The sequence below is a fragment of the Vespa mandarinia genome, chromosome 3 (genome assembly GCF_050613455.1).
Source record: "Vespa mandarinia isolate Hongniang chromosome 3, ASM5061345v1, whole genome shotgun sequence".
NCBI classification, from domain to species: Eukaryota; Metazoa; Arthropoda; class Insecta; order Hymenoptera; family Vespidae; genus Vespa; species Vespa mandarinia.
Genome location: NC_140812.1, coordinates 9,632,501 through 9,651,788, shown reverse-complemented (window position 1 = coordinate 9,651,788; position 19,288 = coordinate 9,632,501). Strand labels below are relative to the sequence as shown.

General features: G+C 26.1%; 5 protein-coding genes across 15 annotated transcripts in view; 2 read left to right on the top strand and 3 right to left on the bottom strand.

The window, feature by feature from the left end:
- Positions 1-905: 905 nt before the first annotated feature.
- LOC118445000 (glutamate receptor 4) lies at positions 906-4,542 on the top strand. 2 transcript variants are annotated; one of them, XM_035873862.2, is made up of 13 exons: positions 906-983; positions 1,127-1,259; positions 1,407-1,551; positions 1,687-1,869; positions 2,431-2,585; positions 2,654-2,744; positions 2,837-2,903; positions 3,011-3,251; positions 3,336-3,519; positions 3,596-3,683; positions 3,827-3,979; positions 4,067-4,150; positions 4,237-4,542. In XM_035873862.2, the coding sequence occupies exons 1-13, from the start codon at positions 906-908 to the stop codon at positions 4,540-4,542; spliced, it is 1,908 nt and encodes a 635-aa protein (XP_035729755.2). The 2 variants fall into 2 exon arrangements, with proteins under 2 accessions (XP_035729755.2, XP_085511934.1); XM_085655808.1 differs by lacking the exon at positions 1,687-1,869.
- LOC118445003 (uncharacterized) lies at positions 936-6,771 on the bottom strand. Of its 2 annotated transcripts, XM_035873868.2 has the most exons (4): positions 6,294-6,771; positions 6,124-6,180; positions 5,172-6,044; positions 936-1,429 (listed from the first exon to the last, which is right to left on the bottom strand). In XM_035873868.2, the coding sequence occupies exons 1-3, from the start codon at positions 6,633-6,635 to the stop codon at positions 5,178-5,180; spliced, it is 1,266 nt and encodes a 421-aa protein (XP_035729761.1). In that variant the 5' UTR covers positions 6,636-6,771; the 3' UTR covers positions 936-1,429; positions 5,172-5,177. The 2 variants fall into 2 exon arrangements, with proteins under 2 accessions (XP_035729761.1, XP_035729760.1); XM_035873867.2 differs by lacking the exon at positions 936-1,429 and having other exon boundaries at positions 4,152-6,044.
- Positions 6,772-6,953: 182 nt separating this feature from the next.
- LOC118445012 (uncharacterized) lies at positions 6,954-8,055 on the bottom strand. Its single transcript, XM_035873892.2, has 2 exons — positions 7,846-8,055; positions 6,954-7,754 (listed from the first exon to the last, which is right to left on the bottom strand). Exons 1-2 carry the CDS (start codon positions 7,858-7,860, stop codon positions 7,014-7,016), a joined length of 756 nt encoding a protein of 251 aa, XP_035729785.1. The 5' UTR covers positions 7,861-8,055; the 3' UTR covers positions 6,954-7,013.
- Positions 8,056-8,462: 407 nt separating this feature from the next.
- Positions 8,463-10,374, top strand: endos (endosulfine alpha). 2 transcript variants are annotated; one of them, XM_035873895.2, is made up of 3 exons: positions 8,463-8,822; positions 9,111-9,230; positions 9,405-10,374. In XM_035873895.2, exons 1-3 carry the CDS (start codon positions 8,787-8,789, stop codon positions 9,573-9,575), a joined length of 327 nt encoding a protein of 108 aa, XP_035729788.1. In that variant the 5' UTR covers positions 8,463-8,786; the 3' UTR covers positions 9,576-10,374. The 2 variants fall into 2 exon arrangements, with proteins under 2 accessions (XP_035729788.1, XP_035729789.1); XM_035873896.2 differs by lacking the exon at positions 8,463-8,822 and adding an exon at positions 8,859-8,987.
- Positions 10,375-11,109: 735 nt separating this feature from the next.
- Positions 11,110-19,288, bottom strand: part of bgm (acyl-CoA synthetase bubblegum family member 1) — a 10,052-nt gene continuing 1,873 nt past the window's right edge. For 2 of the 8 annotated variants that reach the window (XM_085655806.1, XM_035873854.2), the window contains exons 2-14: positions 14,774-14,837; positions 14,623-14,690; positions 14,395-14,449; positions 14,124-14,328; positions 13,894-14,028; positions 13,635-13,830; positions 13,447-13,548; positions 13,222-13,368; positions 12,674-13,149; positions 12,358-12,572; positions 12,125-12,276; positions 11,856-11,981; positions 11,110-11,761 (exon numbers count right to left, since the gene is read on the bottom strand). In XM_085655806.1, coding sequence (XP_085511932.1) covers positions 11,567-11,761; positions 11,856-11,981; positions 12,125-12,276; positions 12,358-12,572; positions 12,674-13,149; positions 13,222-13,368; positions 13,447-13,548; positions 13,635-13,830; positions 13,894-14,028; positions 14,124-14,328; positions 14,395-14,449; positions 14,623-14,685 — 2,067 coding nt within the window. In that variant the 5' untranslated portion in view covers positions 14,686-14,690; positions 14,774-14,837 and the 3' untranslated portion in view covers positions 11,110-11,566. Of the gene's footprint in view, positions 11,762-11,855; positions 11,982-12,124; positions 12,277-12,357; positions 12,573-12,673; positions 13,150-13,221; positions 13,369-13,446; positions 13,549-13,634; positions 13,831-13,893; positions 14,029-14,123; positions 14,329-14,394; positions 14,450-14,622; positions 14,691-14,773; positions 14,838-15,333; positions 15,412-16,164; positions 16,246-19,288 lie in introns of those variants that run through there. The other 6 variants (XM_085655807.1, XM_035873859.2, XM_035873855.2 and 3 more) reach the window with 5 other exon arrangements.

Here is a 19,288-nt window from a genome sequence, read left to right as displayed (position 1 = left end):
TTCTAGATCGATATTCTAATAGTTTTTTTTTTAATTGCAGAGAACAATTCTCTAGAGGGAGAGAAAGAGAGAGAGGAAGAGAGAGAGAAAGAGAAAGAGAGAAAGAGAGAAAGAGAGAGAGAGAGAGAGAGAAAGAGAAAGAGAAAGAGAGAAAGAGAGAGAGAATTGTGGAAAGCGCATACTATGTCATTTAAAAGCTTATTTTATCATAAATCACCTCTTTAGACAGGAAATAGATCACATCATGTACTTTTTATCGACCTGACGCTCTTCATCCTTACATTTTAATTTTCCCATCCCTTAATATCATCACCACCACCACCACCACCACCATTACTACCATATAAAAATTGCGAAGGGAAAAATTATTATTAGAAATAGATGGAAAAATATTTGCGCAAGAGAAAAGTCGTTCGGCGAATTTTACCGCTTCAACACAAACAAACTTCTGACAGTTTCGACGGTCGTCCCAAGCGATGAATTTTTTAAATGACACCAATTAAGTTCGAAAGATAGGATATCGTGAAGAGTAATTACACGCCATATATACACGACTAATAGTACATGTATTAAAGGATATTCAGATGGTTTACTTTTATTCGTGTTTATTTCGTGGTTTTTTTTCTGTTAAAATTGTTATTTATCTATTGTAAAAAAAGAAAAAAAAAGAAGATTCAAAATATTATATCATGCGTATAATAAATGAAAACAATGTACCAATAAATACTTTCCGTATACGAACATATTACAATGCCCTAATTATGATCTCTCTCTCTCTCCCTTTTTTTTATGTCTTTTTTCCTTCCTTTCTGTTTTTCCTTCTTTCTTTTTCTTTACACTCATCTACGTATATAAACATATATGTACGTATATACATTTGTATATCGAGTATATAAGAACAGTCGATGGTCGATTCTCATCGAGTACACTCGTGTGCTGATGGTGATGGTGATGTGGTGATGATAATAGGTCTATCTATGGCGGTTTGTGGATCTATCACCTAACTTTAAAAAAGCATTTTCATTAAAGTTCTTCAATGACAAAACGTTTTTAATCTTTAACCAATCGTTCCTTCAAATTATGTACAATCATGAGAATATATTTGTTTCTTTATATTATATTGAAGGATCTTCGAGTGTCAAGAACCAGTGACATTATATATAAATTTATTGAAACGTCATGGATAACGAAGACGGATTTTAATTTGGCATTAAATGCCACTTTCAAGAATTCCTTATGTTGTAATATTTATTTACATGGTCGGTTATGTCATAAAAAACATTTTTATTACTTTTTTTTATGATTTGATAAAAATTTCTTTTCTTATTTTTTTCTTCTCTTCGCTCACATTTTAATTGTCTTCTTCTTCTTCTTTCTTTTTTTTTTTTCTTTTTTACTTTTCACAGATACCACTCTGGAGATATCGCACCTGTTTAAAAAATTCATTGATAATTATCCTTACGAATATTCATTGAACGCAAATATTTATGATTGTAAAGGATATTTTTTGTTGGGCTCGACGGAGGAAGAAATTTTGAATGATTTGAAGAAGTAACCAGAATATATATATACATATATATATATATATATATCTCTTTTTTCAATCGATTCAAAATATTAACATTTACATTCCTTCTATTTTTTCGTAATTCTTTTTTTTTTTTTTTTTTTTTTCTTTATTTTTAGAATTCCAAGTTTTATATCCAGCACAGAAATTCTCATTATTGTGAACGATTATTTGAAAATTAATTCGAGTGTTTTTAACGTGAAGATTTATGGAAATGCCATTGCTAACGTAATAAGCAAATCAGGAATATGGAGTTTGTCGGAAAATTATTTATTGCCAAGAATTTTTCATAGGGTCGACAAGTAAATATATATAGATATATATATATATAAATATTTGTTTATTTAATTATAATAAACAATTAACACATTGGCGACCAGTAAAACGTGTTTCTCGTGTATTATTCGAACAAGTGATTATGAAAATGATCTAACAATAAATCTAATCATATATTTTTTCTTTTCAAGATATTTTGACATATAAACTTGAATAATTTTTTTATAAGGAAACAAACGCAAAAAAAAAAATAAGTATATTTATCTTTGAAAAAAATAAATTCTTTTATTTTTCTGTAATTGAAAAGATTTTAAGAATAGAAATATCCTGTGATATCTTTTAATATCTCAAATGACATGGAACCACTTTCATAATTACAGGCACATCTTTTGATTCTTATCCAAATAGCTATATTATTTTATTTTTTTTGTTTTGTTTTCGAATAATATCAACCTTGTTCCTGAAGATATTTTTATTTTGTTTTTTGAATAGAAAGAAACAATTGAGTTAAAGTTTAGCAAGGCTTATTTAACGGGTTCGCCAATGTGTTAATGATAAGCATAGCAATAAAATTTGAATTTCTGTAGCTACGAAAAACTGAAACGCGATGATGTAAAGGTGAACTTTTATGGGAGACAATTAAGAGCGTCAACATTTTATCGGCCACCCGTGTCTTATTTAAATCGTACAACCGTAAAAATTATTGATGACGTCGAAGAAGAAATATTTGACGCTGACAACGGTATAATAAAACAGATATCTTTCATATCTTTTAATTCATTTAAAAATTAATTCATTGAAATTTTATAGAACTCGAGAGGGATGGTATCGAGATGAAGCTATTCTTACTGATGGCAGAAAAATTGAATTTCACTTGGATCATTAAAAAATCAAAAGATGGGTATTGGACAATTCGAATAATCTATTTCGTTTAATTAGAAGCGTTAATTTTCTTCTTTTTTTTTTTTTTCATAATCATTCTTTTAAAAACAGATACGGAAAGAGATACAACGAGACTGTATGGAAAGGTGGATTCGTAAAACTCTTGTATGACAATAAGGTATATTAACGAACTGAAACGCTGTAAAATTGTAAAAAAAAAAAAAAAAAAAAAAGGAGGCGGTAAAGATGGGAGATATTTTCTTTTAATATTTTTCACTCTCTTAGATCGATATTGCGTTTGCTGGTATATGGTTAAACAGGAATAATTATGATTTCGTCCATTTAACGGATCCTTGGTATCAAGTACATATACATTTTTTGGTACCACGTCCAAAACCGATAACCAGTTTCTGGGCTTTAACTAGACCTTTCTCGGTAACTACATGGATCCTTCTTGTCCTAGCAATATTCTTACAAAGCATTTGCATATTTACTCACGCTCAATTCAATCCACGATATCCGGAACGTAAGTGATTTATCGTTAAAGTTCCTTTTTAATATGTCTCTCTATTCGCTTATCAATATCTTTAATCAATTATCTTTGAAAAAGGCTTTCGAAATTTTTTAATAACTTTCATCGAATTGACCGGTCGTTTATTGGGTTCTTGGGCACCAAAAAATATGATTAGCGTCAAACTACAATTATATCTTTGGCAAACAATGGGATTGATACTCGTCACTGCTTATAGCAGTAGTCTCGCAGCTAAATTAACTAACTCCGAGTATGAAAATAGGTATGAATTATATTAAAAATAATTAATTATTAAATTATTTCAAATTGGTAATATTATGTGAAATTTGTTTTTGTAGGATCGACACGATAAAACAATTTCTCGAAGCTAAATTAATCTGGGGAAGAAAAATTATCCCATCTTTCACAGATTTCATCGACTACGAAGTACGTTAAGAAAATGGATATATACGTATATAAGTACACACACATACACACATGCGCGCGTATTACTTTAATTCTTAAAAAATCTAAAGACACAAAAAATTATAATTAACTTTATGAAACAGAAGGGTGAATATTTTGTTTAGGATCCTTATTCATCTCAGTTGCCGAATACATATAAATTCATTAAAACTGAGGAAATCCATGAAAATATTGTTAAAGGCAATCTCGCTATAATTGGAAATTTCGTTGGGTCCGTTTTCTTCCCCGATGATGAAATTTATAATATGGATCTTAAAGTAAGGTATTAACGTTTAACGAAACTCAATGATCTTTAATGAGGCAATCTATAAATTGGGTCTTTTTTATTTTTTTGGTTTAAAAAGAATTATCGGATGATGAAAGAAATGATTGGAAAATTTTATGCATCTTTTGTTGCTCAACCTTGGCTCATCTCACCAATAAATGGGGTACTTCGAACAAAATTATTTATTTATATAATTTCGAAATTACAATACATTATTTCAATTCTGAAAATGAATTTATCGTGTTTCAGATGATGTTACGATTAAGGGAATCCGGGATCATTACTTTTCATTTGCAGGATGTTTTACGACGACGTGCTGGTTTTAATCTTCGGGAAGTTCTCGTAGAATACGATGGAAAGGATGGAAGATTGAGAGTACTCACTTTAATACCTTTAGGAGCTGCTTTTTTTTTGCTTTTACTTGGATTATCGATATCGACTCTCGTATTTTATTTAGAACTTAAGTATAAGAATGATTCCAAATCGATTCGCGAGATTTTACGTGACATCGATCAAAAACGGAGATCTTACTCGACAACGACTAGCAAAAAATAATTATAGTCTGATGGTATCTGATGTATTAAATATAAAACAATTACTATTACATAATCTTTAATAATAATTGAGCCGATAAGTATGAATTAATTCATCAAATATATCAAAATAATATATTTTTCATTTTGAGATATTTTGACATTTGGATTTGAATTATTTAAAAATTATTTATTTATCTATACCGACAAATAAAGAAAGTAAGTATAATTATTCTTAAGAAATATAATTCTTTTATATAATTTTAAAATATTAAAAATAACACGCGCACGTGTGTGTGTTTGTGTTTATGTGTGACAAAATATGTTATTTAATATCTCAGACTTGAACCATTTTCATAAACATCGGCTCAATGGATGTAACATTATGTAACTATATTACAAATATAGTTTCACAGAACGAATTCTGTAAAATTAACATCATTAATTATTTTGTAGAAAAAAATATATCACATCCATTGAAAATTGTTTCGATCGAATTCTACAATTAAATACTAGTCTAGAAAAATATCACTACCTGTTATAACATTATAATATTATTTTTTATCATTATATATTATAATAACCTTTTTACGAAGGATGATTTTATCAGAAATAGATTCGCATTTGTGATAAATAATTTGATATTTTCACCTGTTTTTAAAAACCATACTTCGATTGTGTTTGTTTCCTTGTCATTCTGTTAAGAGACCATTGATTCTTCAATTCAAGTTCCATAGCTTTAGCTTGGTGCGCTAAGTATGTAATTTGATGCTTCTTTTTGGATTGAAAATTAATTCCACTACTTTGCATAGACACAGGCCTCTGTACAGGTTCTTCCGTTAATGCCTTCACTAACCATTCCCTTTCATCGGGTTTAATATCATCGCCACTTATTTCAATTATGTTTGCTTTTTCCATTTCCTTACATTTTCTCTTTATACCTCTCTTACCGCACAAATATTCTATAGCTTTTTCATCAAATGCTACGTTACCATCGGCATCTACGTTATATTCTTGTTCAGGAATGGGTAATTTTGGTCCAATCTCTGCTTTATTTTTTATTAATATTTCTTCTTTCGGTAAATTTATAACATTACTTATTAATGTCAAATTCGAATTTTGAATATACTGTTCCGTATTATTGTCATGTACAATATTATTTCCATTTGTATTATCTTTTGCTTTAGATTCATTCAAAAATGTTGACGTCGATACAAAATCATTACTTTCTGTATTCTTTAAATCCAACGTCATAGAATCTGTATCTGTGATAGATTTTACTGTATTCAAAGCAAAGAAATCCATCCCTGATCCGTGATAATTATTTTTATTTGCATCGCTTTCTTCTTCATCTTCAGAATTTGATTCATAATTTGATTCTTTCAACTTGTCGCTTGGTAATATAATATTTTTTGTAGTCGATACATTTTGTGACTTAACAACAACATTTGGTATTAAAGGTTTGATACTTTTTTGTTCCAGTATCTTAGGAGGTGGTAAAATAGAGAAAAGTCCTGATCCTTTCTGTAAATGTCAAAAGAAAGATATTTAAAAAATAAATAATATTATAAATAATATTCTAAAAAAATTTTAATTGTCTTACTTCTATTGGTGCAATCCTATTTTGTTTTTTCTTATCCTCTTCATCTAAATCTTTGAACTGAAATCAACAAGTGTTAAATGAATGGAAATGAATAATTGATATTGTTTATATTTTTACATACAATTTCACAAACAATATTATATTTATAACTATTGAATCATTGTACATACTTCACATAAGGATCGAATCATTATTTTAACTGGCTTTTTAGTTGGTCTTTTCTCTTGTTCTAATTCCTTCTTCATTGGAATATCACCCTCCTCCTTCAAATCCATTTTCTCTGTGTTCACATTTATTGGTTTTGGCAATATACTCCAATTAAATTTTGATAATGATTCATTATTTACAATTAGTTTTACATCTGTGTTATTTTTTGGAGAAGGTACACATAAATCCTTCTTCAAAGATTTGGTTAGAATCGTGATTTTATTTTTATCATCACTACATTCACCGGAATTAACTTCTTCATCTTCAGAATTATCGTCGCTACTACCGTACGCTATAAGACTCATTGTTTAAAATAAAAATTAGCATATACAAAGGCAAGATATTAAACAATTTAATAAATACGAGGTTGTAAACTGTAATTCACGTAGTTCAGTGAAATTCAACTATGAACAGGTATATTATATGTGAACACTTATGATCAAAATCCGTAGTGATCGAAGCGCCATCTACTAATTAATTTCAAAAATTCTCTTAAAGGTATAAATATAAATTAGAATGCACACGTATTTTGTTATTTATTTTTATATATTTTTATTGATTAAATCTAAAACTATCAATATAAAAATATTAGATGATTCCAAATTATATATTTATTACTTTACGACAAAATAGATATATATATATATACATAATATTATAAATCACACATATGATATATATTGTTAAAATTTTTTATTATATAGTAAAAATGTATTCTCAAGTTGATCATAGTCTCTTTGTTTCTTTTCAAGAATTACTTTAGCTTGCAATATATTTGGTGGTAGATCATGATATTTATCTAAAAATTTATCTACTTTGACCTTTTCTTCTAGCATCTCTAGATATTGTTTATATTTTTCTGATATCAAATGTGATTGTAAATCTGTGACTTTTAAACTCTCTAATTCGCTTTCTAACTTGTCGAAGGCCTGACAATATTCTTGTAATTTCATTCTCATGACATCTTGAGAACAGGAATCATCTATATCTTTCTCTGCTTTGTGTACAAAGGCATTAGCTGAATTTATTGATTTTTGCATTTGATGAACTTTGTTTTTAAGAGATTCGAGTTTCATATTTACAAGATTTAATTCCATATTTATTTCTCTTAAAGAAAGATTGTATTCCATATCAGCTATATTTTTTCTTCGTTTAGCAATATTCAATGTTGTTTCGTCAAAAGAAGACAACTCTTCTGATTTCATGATCAAAGAAACTTTATCTAATTCCTCAATCAATTTTTTATTTGTAATTTGTGAATCTAATCGTAATTTATAGAATTCCATTAGATCTTTTTCGCATGATACATTTTCTTTCTTACATTCCTCTAATCCTTTTCGCAATGCATCCAGTACATTATTCTCTGTACGCAATCTATCATATTCTGTTTTCACATTAATATAATCATTCTTAACTGATGGTACCTGTCATAAAATTTTAAATATAAAACAGTACACGAATTTCATTTAAAAAATAAAAAAAAAATTTGGAAAATAATTTCAGGATTAATTTTACCTTTTTAAAATCCATGTCGTTTTCAAAGAATCGTCAAATTATATATATTTTTTTTTATATAATTCATACAAAACCTAAAATATCACAAAGTTTTCATACAAATTGATTTTGAAGATAATACAAATGAATTATATACAATTATTGAAAATACGTTAATTATAAATGTTTTGTAATAAATATAATACAACAGTTTTTTTTATTGATCTCCAAGGAAGAATGTTATTGAATAATACGATTCAAGTAGAAAAAAAAATATTGATCTACGTTAAGCAATTCTGATTGGATATTAATAAATCTATAGAGTAGGCTAAAGGTTCCTAGCTGAACTAAAAGTTTTAACATGGTTTATAGATCAATTATTTTTTTAATAATTCTTTAAGCTAATTTTGTTTTCAAATTATAAAGAAATTCTTATGTTCGTAGAAACGAACAGATCTAAGAATCAAATCAATAAGAAAAAAAAGAACATTTGATTTGTAAAATCGCATAGGAACTTTTGACCTATCTAAAAACTTTAAGCCCACTCTGTATATCTATTCCAACATGGCGGATTTTTAAGAATAGCGTCTATAACCGGAATTAACCAATCACACACAAATCGAAACGCTTTAATGTTATATATTACGTATATTATGAATAGTATCCTTAAGATTGATTTTTGGTAACGGTCAGACATATGACTCTTCATGTGACGGAATTATTGTTTTTCAAGCACTTCTCGTTGACAGTTAATTGTTTTCGGATAGAAAACCTATCAGTAAAGTGAATAATTATATATATCAATAATTTTTTATAGGATTTTAAATAAAAGATCACGCTGTCATTGTTTACAACCACAACAGTTTTGTTTTTCATATGTTCTTAATAGCTAGAGCATAAAAAGTGACTAGTGTATCTTGAAAATATTAAATTTATCGTGGAGTATAATAAAGTCGCCAACAATGAGCGACGATCAGACAAACGAACCAACTGCCGAGGTAAGAATTATTTAACACATTGAAAATCACCGGTTAATTTTACCGCCATCTTATAGTAATCGTCTCTTATCTTTAGTGTTATTACATTTTTTTATATTTGGCTAATATATATTTACTATAACAAACTCGCAATATAAAATGGAAAACTACATTTTTTTTAACGATGTCAGTATTCGAGTTAGATTTATATATATATATATATATAAATCTAACTCTTATTAACCACATAACTTTATTTAGCTTTTAGAAATATTTTATAGAAATGTCTGGAATATTGCGTTGTTTTAGTTATCATCAAATGATATTGAAAAATTAGAGGAAGCTAAACTAAAAGCTAAATTTCCAAATGCGATTGGACGTCCGATTAGTGGTCATTCGGCATTTTTACAAAAAAGATTAGCCAAAGGTGTAAGTAAATATAGAATATTGTATAATATAATGTGTAATGTTATATCAATAATAAATATTACATAAAGATGTTTTTATTTGATTCAGATTGTAGTAAATTTTTTTTTATATCTGTTAATATCGGTACAAGTAAAAATGAAAATATAAATACAAATACAATATTCATAATTGCAGCAAAAATATTTTGATTCTGGAGATTATCAAATGGCAAAACAAAAATCGGCAGCTAAGCCAAAACCTGCTGGCATTTTACCAACAGGTGATGCTATTCCTACACCAGAATCTGTGCCACAGCGTAAAACTTCTATTATTCAACAAAAATTTAATACATCATCAACATCTTAAAACTATCCACACATTCGCTATATTTAATAGTAATAGTTGTTAAACAAGCCATTGTCCAAATGTGGTACGAGTATACAAATTTGAAACATAAATTAATTAAGTATAGCCATACTTCTTTAGAGAGAACTCTTATTCTTTATATTCAATTTTCTTAGTAACACATTATTGTATTATTCAATAGTTTAACCATTTATCATAATTATTGCGAAAAATTATTCTAAAAATGTCTAAAAAATTTTTTTTAATGTTTTAATACAATAAGTAGTATAAGATCCATACATGCAATAATTTTATCGGGCTTATAATTATATGGTTAGAAAATATTTGATCCAATCAAAAGTCTATATGTTTTAAAAATTATGATTTTTATGTTTATTATTTAACAACAAATTTAAATTACAGTAAATTGTTTATTTTATTATTGAAAATATTTTTTTGAGTTATATCAGTAAAAAATTAAATTATAATTTTTAATTTCCATATTATATTTTATAAAATAAGAGAATACAGATGAAGAACTGCGAAGATACATGCATATTAAAGGTAGTAATGTACGAACGATTAATAGCGAATGAAATAAATTCAATGCTCTATACGCAATAGAGATTCAGGGTAAAAGATTATATAAATAATACAGATCTGCATTTTTAAAGTTGCTGTGATGCACTCAGTAAGAGTATTTTCTTATAAGAATTCAGGTTGTCCTAAAAATCTGTGTGCAAAATACGATGATCTTAAATGAAGCTACTCTGCTTTGATTATTGTAAACTATATTAGTAATATATTGCAATTAAAATAACGAGTTGTGTTTTTTACTACCCATATTAAAAAATATCATTGTAATCTCATTAAAGATTTAAGATTATAAATGATTCTATTTTAATAAGCAGGCTGTGAAAATATAATTATATTAAGGACTAAATATTTATTTCCTTGGGAAACAACATATTAAGAATAATAAAACGTATTTATAAAGAAATCACTTTATTACCATATAAATATATATATATAATATATATATGTATATATGTATATATATATATATACACATACACATATATATCCACAACTTCTTTCATTATAAAGAAATTATTGAAGAAAACATTTAGCTATATTAATAATTAATATTATCGCTGAAATATAAGACATCAATATATTTTGATTTGTATCCATTATATGCAAATAATTTTTTATATTTTACATCACATATCAGTTCCCATTGTTTTTTGGTATACGATTTATTTTTGATCATATCAAATATCACGAGATTGTATTCATTTTCATATTTTATCTATAATATATACGTTATAAAATAACACTTTTTATAGTATCAATACAGTTTCACTAGTTTAGACAAAAAACCTTACAAATGTATGCAAATATTGTGTGAATTCATTAGTGGCGAGAAAAGGCACTTTTAATAGGACCATTATTTTATCCTTATTTCACATAATCATAAATGAAATAATTTGATAATAAAAAAATTTGATATTAATTTACGTTAAAAAATATCTTCGTGTATATGTAATAGGTATTTCTTCTTTTCTTTTTTCTTTTTTTTTTTTTTTTTTTCGTGAATATAATTGTTCCCAATAAACTACTAGAATTATAAGATTTTTCAATAATTACTAGCAATAAATATAAAAATTCCATGAATAATTAAAAATCTATTCAAAAATATCATTTTTCAGAATAAAGAAAATATCAGATCTTTCCATAATTGCTTTGGAAAATAAACTTTAAACTTTTAGATTGCTGCGAAAGTAAAACGTATTTTTGTTCATTGTATATGAAAGATAACTCTATAAGTACTTTAATATATACACATATATATATATATATATATCAATTCCATAATATTGCAGATATTCATTCAATATATTGAATCATCCAATCGATGTAGTCTAATCTTTTAATCCCAATAAAAATATCTAATACGCTGAAGTATGTATTATACGTAATTAGACTGTAAATGTACCTTCAATTATTTTTCATTGATACATCTCTTCAATCAGATTGGCATACTTATTACAAACAACATTTCTTTTCAGTTTTAATGTTGGACCTAATTCTCCCGTTAAAATTGAGAAATCATGCGGTAAAATCCGAAATTTTTGTACTTTCTGTGCATTACTGATTGCTTTTGTATTAGCTCTTTTAATAGCTTCTTCTATTTCCTTATGCACCTAAAAACAAATAATCTTCAATTAATATAAAAATATATTATAAATTATAAATTATGAAGATAATAATTTTTTCAAATATATTAGTGAACATTACAAGTGGATCTCTTGAATTCACGATATCGCTGATCGTTTTTGAATTACTTCCTATAGATTTTAACCATGCTAGTGTACTTGGAGTTAACGTATCTAATGGATCACCAGTATCTTCTTTTATTTCAGCCTAAAACAAAATATGTTTTTGAAAATAATAATAATAATAATAATAATAATAATAAAAATAATAATAATAATAATAATAATAATAATAATAATAGAGATAACTATTATATACAAAAGTTTTTTAACATCTTAATCACTATTCACCTTTAATGTAATTAAAACTGTCAGGTATTTTCTTTTATCCCCAATTAGCAAAGCATTACTAAGAACAGGTAATTCGGACAAGATTAATTCTTCTATGTGGAGAGGTGATATATTTTCTCCACCTGCCGTAATGATCAGTTCTTTTATTCTGCCTAAACAAGAGCAATAATGGTGAAAATATAATTAAAATAATACCATAAGATATAATAAAAAGTAGAAATAATAATAATTACCGGTAATGTATAACAAGCCATTAGAATCTAATCTGCCAAGATCACCACTGTGCAACCATCCGTCTTCAGTTTTGGCTTCTATTGTTTTTTCTGGTTCATTCAAATATCCCATAAAAATATGTCGACCATACATACAAATTTCACCTTCTCCAGTTTCATTAGGATTGTCTAATCTCGTACGAAAACCAGGCAGAACAGAACCAACGCTGCCTAATCTAAATAGAAAAAAAATGTATTTTTTATGTAGACCATGTAAACCAATTTATTCGTGTTTTTTTTTTTTTTTTTTTTTTTTTTTTTTTTTTTTTTTTTTTACCTGTAATTATTCTTTAAAGATATACTATGTGCTCCGCTACATTCGGACATACCAAATGCTTCCATTATAGGAATATCTAGACTCAAAAAGTATTTTTTAATTTCTACGCTTAAAGGTGCTGCTGCAGTGACAAATATTTTACATCTGTTTAAACCTAAAGTTGTTTTTACTTTATCGAAGACAAGCCATTTAGCTATAATGTAACCCCAATGTTTGTAATCTATACCATTCATTCTGTTCATGTTATAAATGAGACCTTGGGATTTTGCCCAATTTGCTATCCAAGTTTTTACACGTCCATTGTTACGTGCTACTAATTGCATTTTCTCATAAATTTTTTCCCATACTCTTGGTACACCTAAGAAAGCAGTAGGCTTTGCTATTACTAAGGTGTTTACCAAACTTCCTTTAAGAGCATTCTTATCTGCGAAATATACTGTAGCTGCTACAGACATAGTTAGAAATATGTCAACTATCTATAAATCAATATCCAAATTAATCAATTTATTTAGTAATTATAATTTAATTACATAAAAGTTATATCTCACCTGTGCTGCAACATGAGACAGTGGTAAGTAACTGACCCAAATTTCATTTATATCTAAAAAATTAATATATTTCCTAATGACTCTTGAGTCATGTACAAGATTATCATGACTTAACATAACAGCTTTTGGATTACCAACTGTGCCAGACTAAAAAGGACGAATATTCGTTAATAAAATTGGATAGTGTTTTTGTTAATCAAATCTTAAATATATCATCTTACTTACAGTATATACTAATGTACAACATTCGTTAGTACCAATGGTTTTTAAAACTGCTTCTAATTTATCATCAGATTCTTTTTTACCAATTTCTAATAATTCATCCCACTAAAAATAATATGTATTATAAAAAATGTATAGTAATCCTTAATTGGAATAATTTCATATATATTATATTGTTACATATTCCTTACACTTAATACACCTTTCTCCTTAGGTATTCCTTCATATTGAATAATAGCCTTTAAATGGACTAAATTTTTTTTAATTGTTAATATTTTTTCTAATTGCTTAGAATCTTCAACTACTATTATATTTGCTTTACTGTGTTGTGCATTATATTGACACGCTTCTGCAGAATTTGTCGTGTAAATTCCAGCAGCCAATCCTCTGAAACAATTATGCATGTTATGACATTTCAATAATATTATACAAAAATTCCTATATTCTTACCCAGCATATATAGCAGCGATATCAGTTATGAACCATTGTGGACTATTAAACCCTAGAATACAGACGCTATGATATCTTTCCAAACCTAGTTTTAAAAATGCTTTGGCTACAGTTTTTACTTCAGTCTCATATTGCCTATAAATAATTTTTTAACAATAAATAAAGTACATAAAAAACATGCATATAAAATATTCAAGCTTTTGATTCGTAATATCTTTAAAAACACTAACTTATAAGTGTATGTTGTATTTGTACCATCTAATCCTGGTCGTGATACCAAAGCTATTTGATCCGGAAACTTTTTAGCAATTCCTGATAAAAGACCAGGTATAGAAATAGGTAATGTTGCATTAATATCTTCACCCAATTGTATTCTAATTCGACCATTAGCTTCTGTTGTTACATTTACATCTGACGTTAACACTTGATCCGGGCCTAATTGTAATTAAGAAAAAAGAATTGGCTTATTGTGATTAAATTTTACAAATAATATATATTTACCATCGAGGCCTGTTTTACTAGCTACCGCATATCGAATACAAGATCCATTAAGTACCTATGATATAAAAAAAATGAAAAATTCGTTCGTAATATTACAAATATGTTATTACATACATTCAATATGTTATTACATGCATTATAAATAATATTGTAAATGATGTAATAAAATTATAATATGAAAAGATGCATATAGATAAACTAAAATGAATAAGTTTTAATAAATATTACCTTTTCATTCTTACTATAGCCATTGAGAATATTGTTCGATGAAACAGGCTGCACAGCAGTCATATTTTCTGCAATAGAATTAAAAATAAAAATAAGTAATAATCAATCAAATTTATTTATAAAGAATGTCGGCATTTAATCATTGGTATACCACTGTATTCCACTGTTTAATGGTGATGCAACGAATCTCTCAATAATCGTATTTATCCAATTATCTGAGAATAACAGGAAAAGAAAAACAAATTATAAAATAAAGAAAAATTATACAAAAAAAAATCAATAATCACAGGGTAGTTATCAATCCGATAATTATCTATTAGATAAAATTATATTTTAATAGCCTGGGATATATATATGTTTCTTTCAACTTGTTATGATTTATCGACTTAATCTATGTCACGAAGAAGACGTAACGTAACAAAAATTACTGTAATAATGTAACGATTTAATGTTTTAATATACTGATTATTCGCAATTAATTTTTCAAGTGGAGCAAATAAAAATGTAGTTATTAAAATAATTTAAGCGTGTAGAAAACGCGCACGATCATTAAGAATTATACGAAAGACGATGTGTATATATGAAATGATAAGAATAAATTTGTTCTTCTCTATTGATATCGTAACGTATCAGCCGATGTGTGGGCAAAGTACACTGGTGGAATATTAGTTTTATTTGTTTAATTTATGCTGTATTATATGTGAATCATACAATACAATAATTCAGTTTTTATAAAAATCGTGATCACCGATGAACGGAACAAATGTAATAATGACATGCGGTGCACAAGATAATCCGCCTTTTAAATTTCTTATCCCCACTACTTTTAATTTTTTCTTCTCCCACTTTACATCTGACGATACCTTTCTCTGTTAATATCTAACAATCGAAAAAAAATGTTTTTTTAATCATATTTAATACGTAAATGATGATGATGATGATGATAATGATGATAAAAAATTCTCATTAATTATCGTATCTAAAGAATATCATTAATCTCAAGAAAAACATCTCCAATGCAAAATCAAAATAAATATGTATACAGGCATACATACATACACACATACACTTGTCGATATTTAACTTATATTTGTAAAAAGAACGTCTAATTTGTAAAAAGAAAATCTAATAATCGATTGATTAACATAATTATGATTAATTTAAAGAGAATTTATTTTAAACAATAGCTGGGTATTGTAAACCACATTGATTGATCTATCGGATAAAAAATATATCTAAGTTTACTAATGATTAACCCGTATCGATAAGCAAATTATATAATTTTTCTTGGCCAAAAATTAATCAATATGATCAATTAATCAATATAATCAATGATCAATTAATATTATAATAGATAAAAATTATTTGTTTTTGAACCCAAATATCTCATCGCCGAATATGAATATTGACATGAATAATTTTCTTGTTTGCTCCAGAAAAATAAAAAACGCAATTAAAAAATAAATAATTATCTCTCTCATTAGAAAATTAAAATGCCATTAATCATAAAATTTAAATAAAATTTTCAAACGTATTTTATACCTTTGCAGAGTAGAATAACCATGATTTTTGTCGTTTACGCCCACGAGTCGCTTGTTAGATTCCACCGAGAACTGTTGAACTCATAGAAATCAATAACAAAACATCAGACCACCTTTGGGCGCTAAATTCAAATATAGTTCGTGCATTTTATTCTCTAATGAATTTGAGATGAAAATGTTTTTAGACTAAAAAGAAAAAAAAAGAAAAGAAAAAAGAAAATAATGAAAGCCAACTGCGTCAATAAAATTGCATGTTAATAATAACTTATATAATCTGCCATTATATAGTATGAAATATTTTTTTTTCATATCATTGAAAAATGTTAAAGTATTATGTAAAGTTGTGTATATTACAAAGTGGAAACTGAATAATTATTTTCACATTAGATGACATTTAAAAAAAAAGGCAACGAAATAAAGAAAATGATGGGCTATTATATAATCCAAAAATAACCAAGTAATAATTTATAACGTTCAAAGTTTATAATGTACATACATCCGCACGTGTTTTTTTACATTCTTGTAGTAAACAACTTCTTTGCTATAAGTCACTCGAGATTCACTCTTATAATATCAACCTGCTTCCTTATTATTTAAATCTATTAAAAATATTTAATTCCATGATTAAAAAAAAGAAATCCCGTAGTCGATAAGTCACGAAAATATCAATAAGGATGAAGGAAGAGAATCGTTTTTTTTACTTCCTCTTTTTTTACTTTAACGCTTTAAACGTAAGAAATAATACGTAAATCTTTAGAATCAAAAAATTTTTATCGCTACGATTTATAACTATTTCGCAGTCATAATCGCAATCGAATAAATATAACGAGAAATCAATACTCGATTTTAATCAATGATTTTCTTTTCTCAGAGCTAACATATTACATAATCCGTAATCTCATGTTAATGTATCTGTGAAAGCTTTTAAAGTATTAGTCAAATAAATTTATGAGCCAGTAATTGCTCATAGTTAATTTCTATAAATCCAAATAAAAAAAAAACAGTAATACAAAACGACCAAGTTTAGAACTTAATGATAACAAAATATCTTTCAAAAAGACCGTATACAAAACTCGTATTAAATATATCGAACAATAATAATTGTCGTTTGTTTCAAATTAACATTTACATTTAACATAAATTAATATTTTTATAATAAAATATTGAACGTTCATTTTAAGCAAAACATTTTGAGATATCATTATACACATATATATATATATATATATATATATATATATATATAATTTAATAATAAAAAAGAAAAAGAAAATAATGAAATAATGATAATACGAGTCAAAATTTAATCCTTTTAATGCAAAGATAATAACTATATTTGGTTATTATCGCATATATTCGCTATAATTTATCAGTGTCTTTAATAAATTTATAATTTAATTGATTTATAATTTTGATTAGATTAGTTCCATACGATATTATAAAAAAAAATTATATTATAAAATGATATTTGTCATATATATATATATATATATATATATATATATGACCATAATGATATAGTATCAAATATTACGTTTTATCTGGAATAAAGTATCCTTTTAGCACTGAGAATAGCGTACGTGCGTGTTTAATTGCTCAATTTTTACAACATATTCAAATTATGCCTGTTTGAATGAGCATAAAATTAATTCGATGAATTTCTTAAAAGAATAATTCTACTTTCACGATTTATTTTCTTGTTATTCCTACAATTCATCGACAACCACAATGGAAGTTTACGCTATTTATAAACGTATGGAATATATTATTGTGTCTGTAGATTAGAAAAACATTAAAGAGAAAGTTAAAGTAATTTATCTTACTCGATTTCAATCGATTTCAATCGAATAAATAATCTATGACACGAAACATTGATCTCTTCTCTAATTTGTGTCTCTCGTTTAATATTTTTTAATAGATTAATTTAATAAATATTAAATTTTTTTTTTTTAATCAGACATACATTCGTATGTATGTATTTAAATATAATAAACTTTTGTTTGATTTATTTCTTTGTTTCTTTATAAAAGTAATTTTACCGAACGATACATCGCATATTTTTGTTTTTTATTACCATAAATTCAATGACTTTTATTATCATTCAATTTCATGACATTATAATACAAAATCTATAAATTTTAATGTACTGTTATCGAATACATTATGGAATACTGTTACAAAAATGAGGAAATATTGTTCTATTCGAATAGGAAATTTCACGATAAGATTATAAAAATAAAAAAAATTCATAGAACGAATGATATTAAATAAAACATTATTTTATTAATATATAATTAGTAAATGTTTTTTTTTCCTTCCCCTTCCCCTTCCCCTTCCCGCTGCTTGATAATTTATTTTTCGTTCAATAAATTTTTTTCATCAAGATATTCTCCAACGTATCTTTTTGTTTTTTGTTTCCCTTCGATATTTGTATAAAACAATCATCTCAAAATTCTTTTTTCTCTTTCTTCTTTTTTTTGTTTTATATTGTGTTAAAAATACAGCGAATATAAATTTAATGATCTAGATCTAATTGTGCGTAATATATATATATATATTTATCATTCATTACAATACTATTAATTATTCATATAAAAGCGGCACTATCGTACAATACAAAAGAAGTTAAAATAAAATTAAAACATTGTACGTACATGATTGAAGAACTTATAAGTAAATGACGTCTTTGCCAAGGCATTGATAAATACATTTACACGCTTTTTTTAGATATATCTTTTTCTCTTTTTTTGCTTCTTCTTTTCTTTTTCTTTTTAGTAAAAAATATAAATGAATTCATTATCATAAATTAAACTAGTTAATATGATATATTTTATAAAAATCTAAATAAAATAAAATAAGTGAATAAAAGAAAGAAGAAATAATTTTAGGTTAGAATTACTACAGAAATACGAGAATGTCAAATCAACAAAATGATAAGAAATATTAAAAGAAATATATGTTTGATCTTAAATTAGAGATAAGAAGGTTACATTTTCATTGAACTCGTAATGTAGACATGCATATATCTATACCAGCATATATTATGTACATATGCGTATGTATATATTTTGCTGTGTCATAAAATTAATTATTCATGAAATGTATAAAGAAAATTCTTAACGAGG

Excerpts from the sequence above, each read along its gene's own strand:
- LOC118445000 (XM_035873862.2), top strand. The coding sequence starts at position 906 with ATGGTCGATTCTCATCGAGTACACTCGTGTGCTGATGGTGATGGTGAT. Across the intron at positions 1,870-2,430 it reads ATTTTTCATAGGGTCGACAA|CTACGAAAAACTGAAACGCG; the intron begins GTAAATATATAT and ends GAATTTCTGTAG. Across the intron at positions 3,980-4,066 it reads TTTATAATATGGATCTTAAA|AATTATCGGATGATGAAAGA; the intron begins GTAAGGTATTAA and ends TGGTTTAAAAAG.
- LOC118445003 (XM_035873868.2), bottom strand. The coding sequence starts at position 6,635 with ATGAGTCTTATAGCGTACGGTAGTAGCGACGATAATTCTGAAGATGAA. Across the intron at positions 6,181-6,293 it reads TGATTCGATCCTTATGTGAA|TTCAAAGATTTAGATGAAGA; the intron begins GTATGTACAATG and ends TGTTGATTTCAG. Across the intron at positions 6,045-6,123 it reads ATAGGATTGCACCAATAGAA|AAAGGATCAGGACTTTTCTC; the intron begins GTAAGACAATTA and ends TGACATTTACAG.
- endos (XM_035873895.2), top strand. The coding sequence starts at position 8,787 with ATGAGCGACGATCAGACAAACGAACCAACTGCCGAG. Across the intron at positions 8,823-9,110 it reads CAAACGAACCAACTGCCGAG|TTATCATCAAATGATATTGA; the intron begins GTAAGAATTATT and ends GCGTTGTTTTAG. Across the intron at positions 9,231-9,404 it reads AAAAAAGATTAGCCAAAGGT|CAAAAATATTTTGATTCTGG; the intron begins GTAAGTAAATAT and ends TCATAATTGCAG.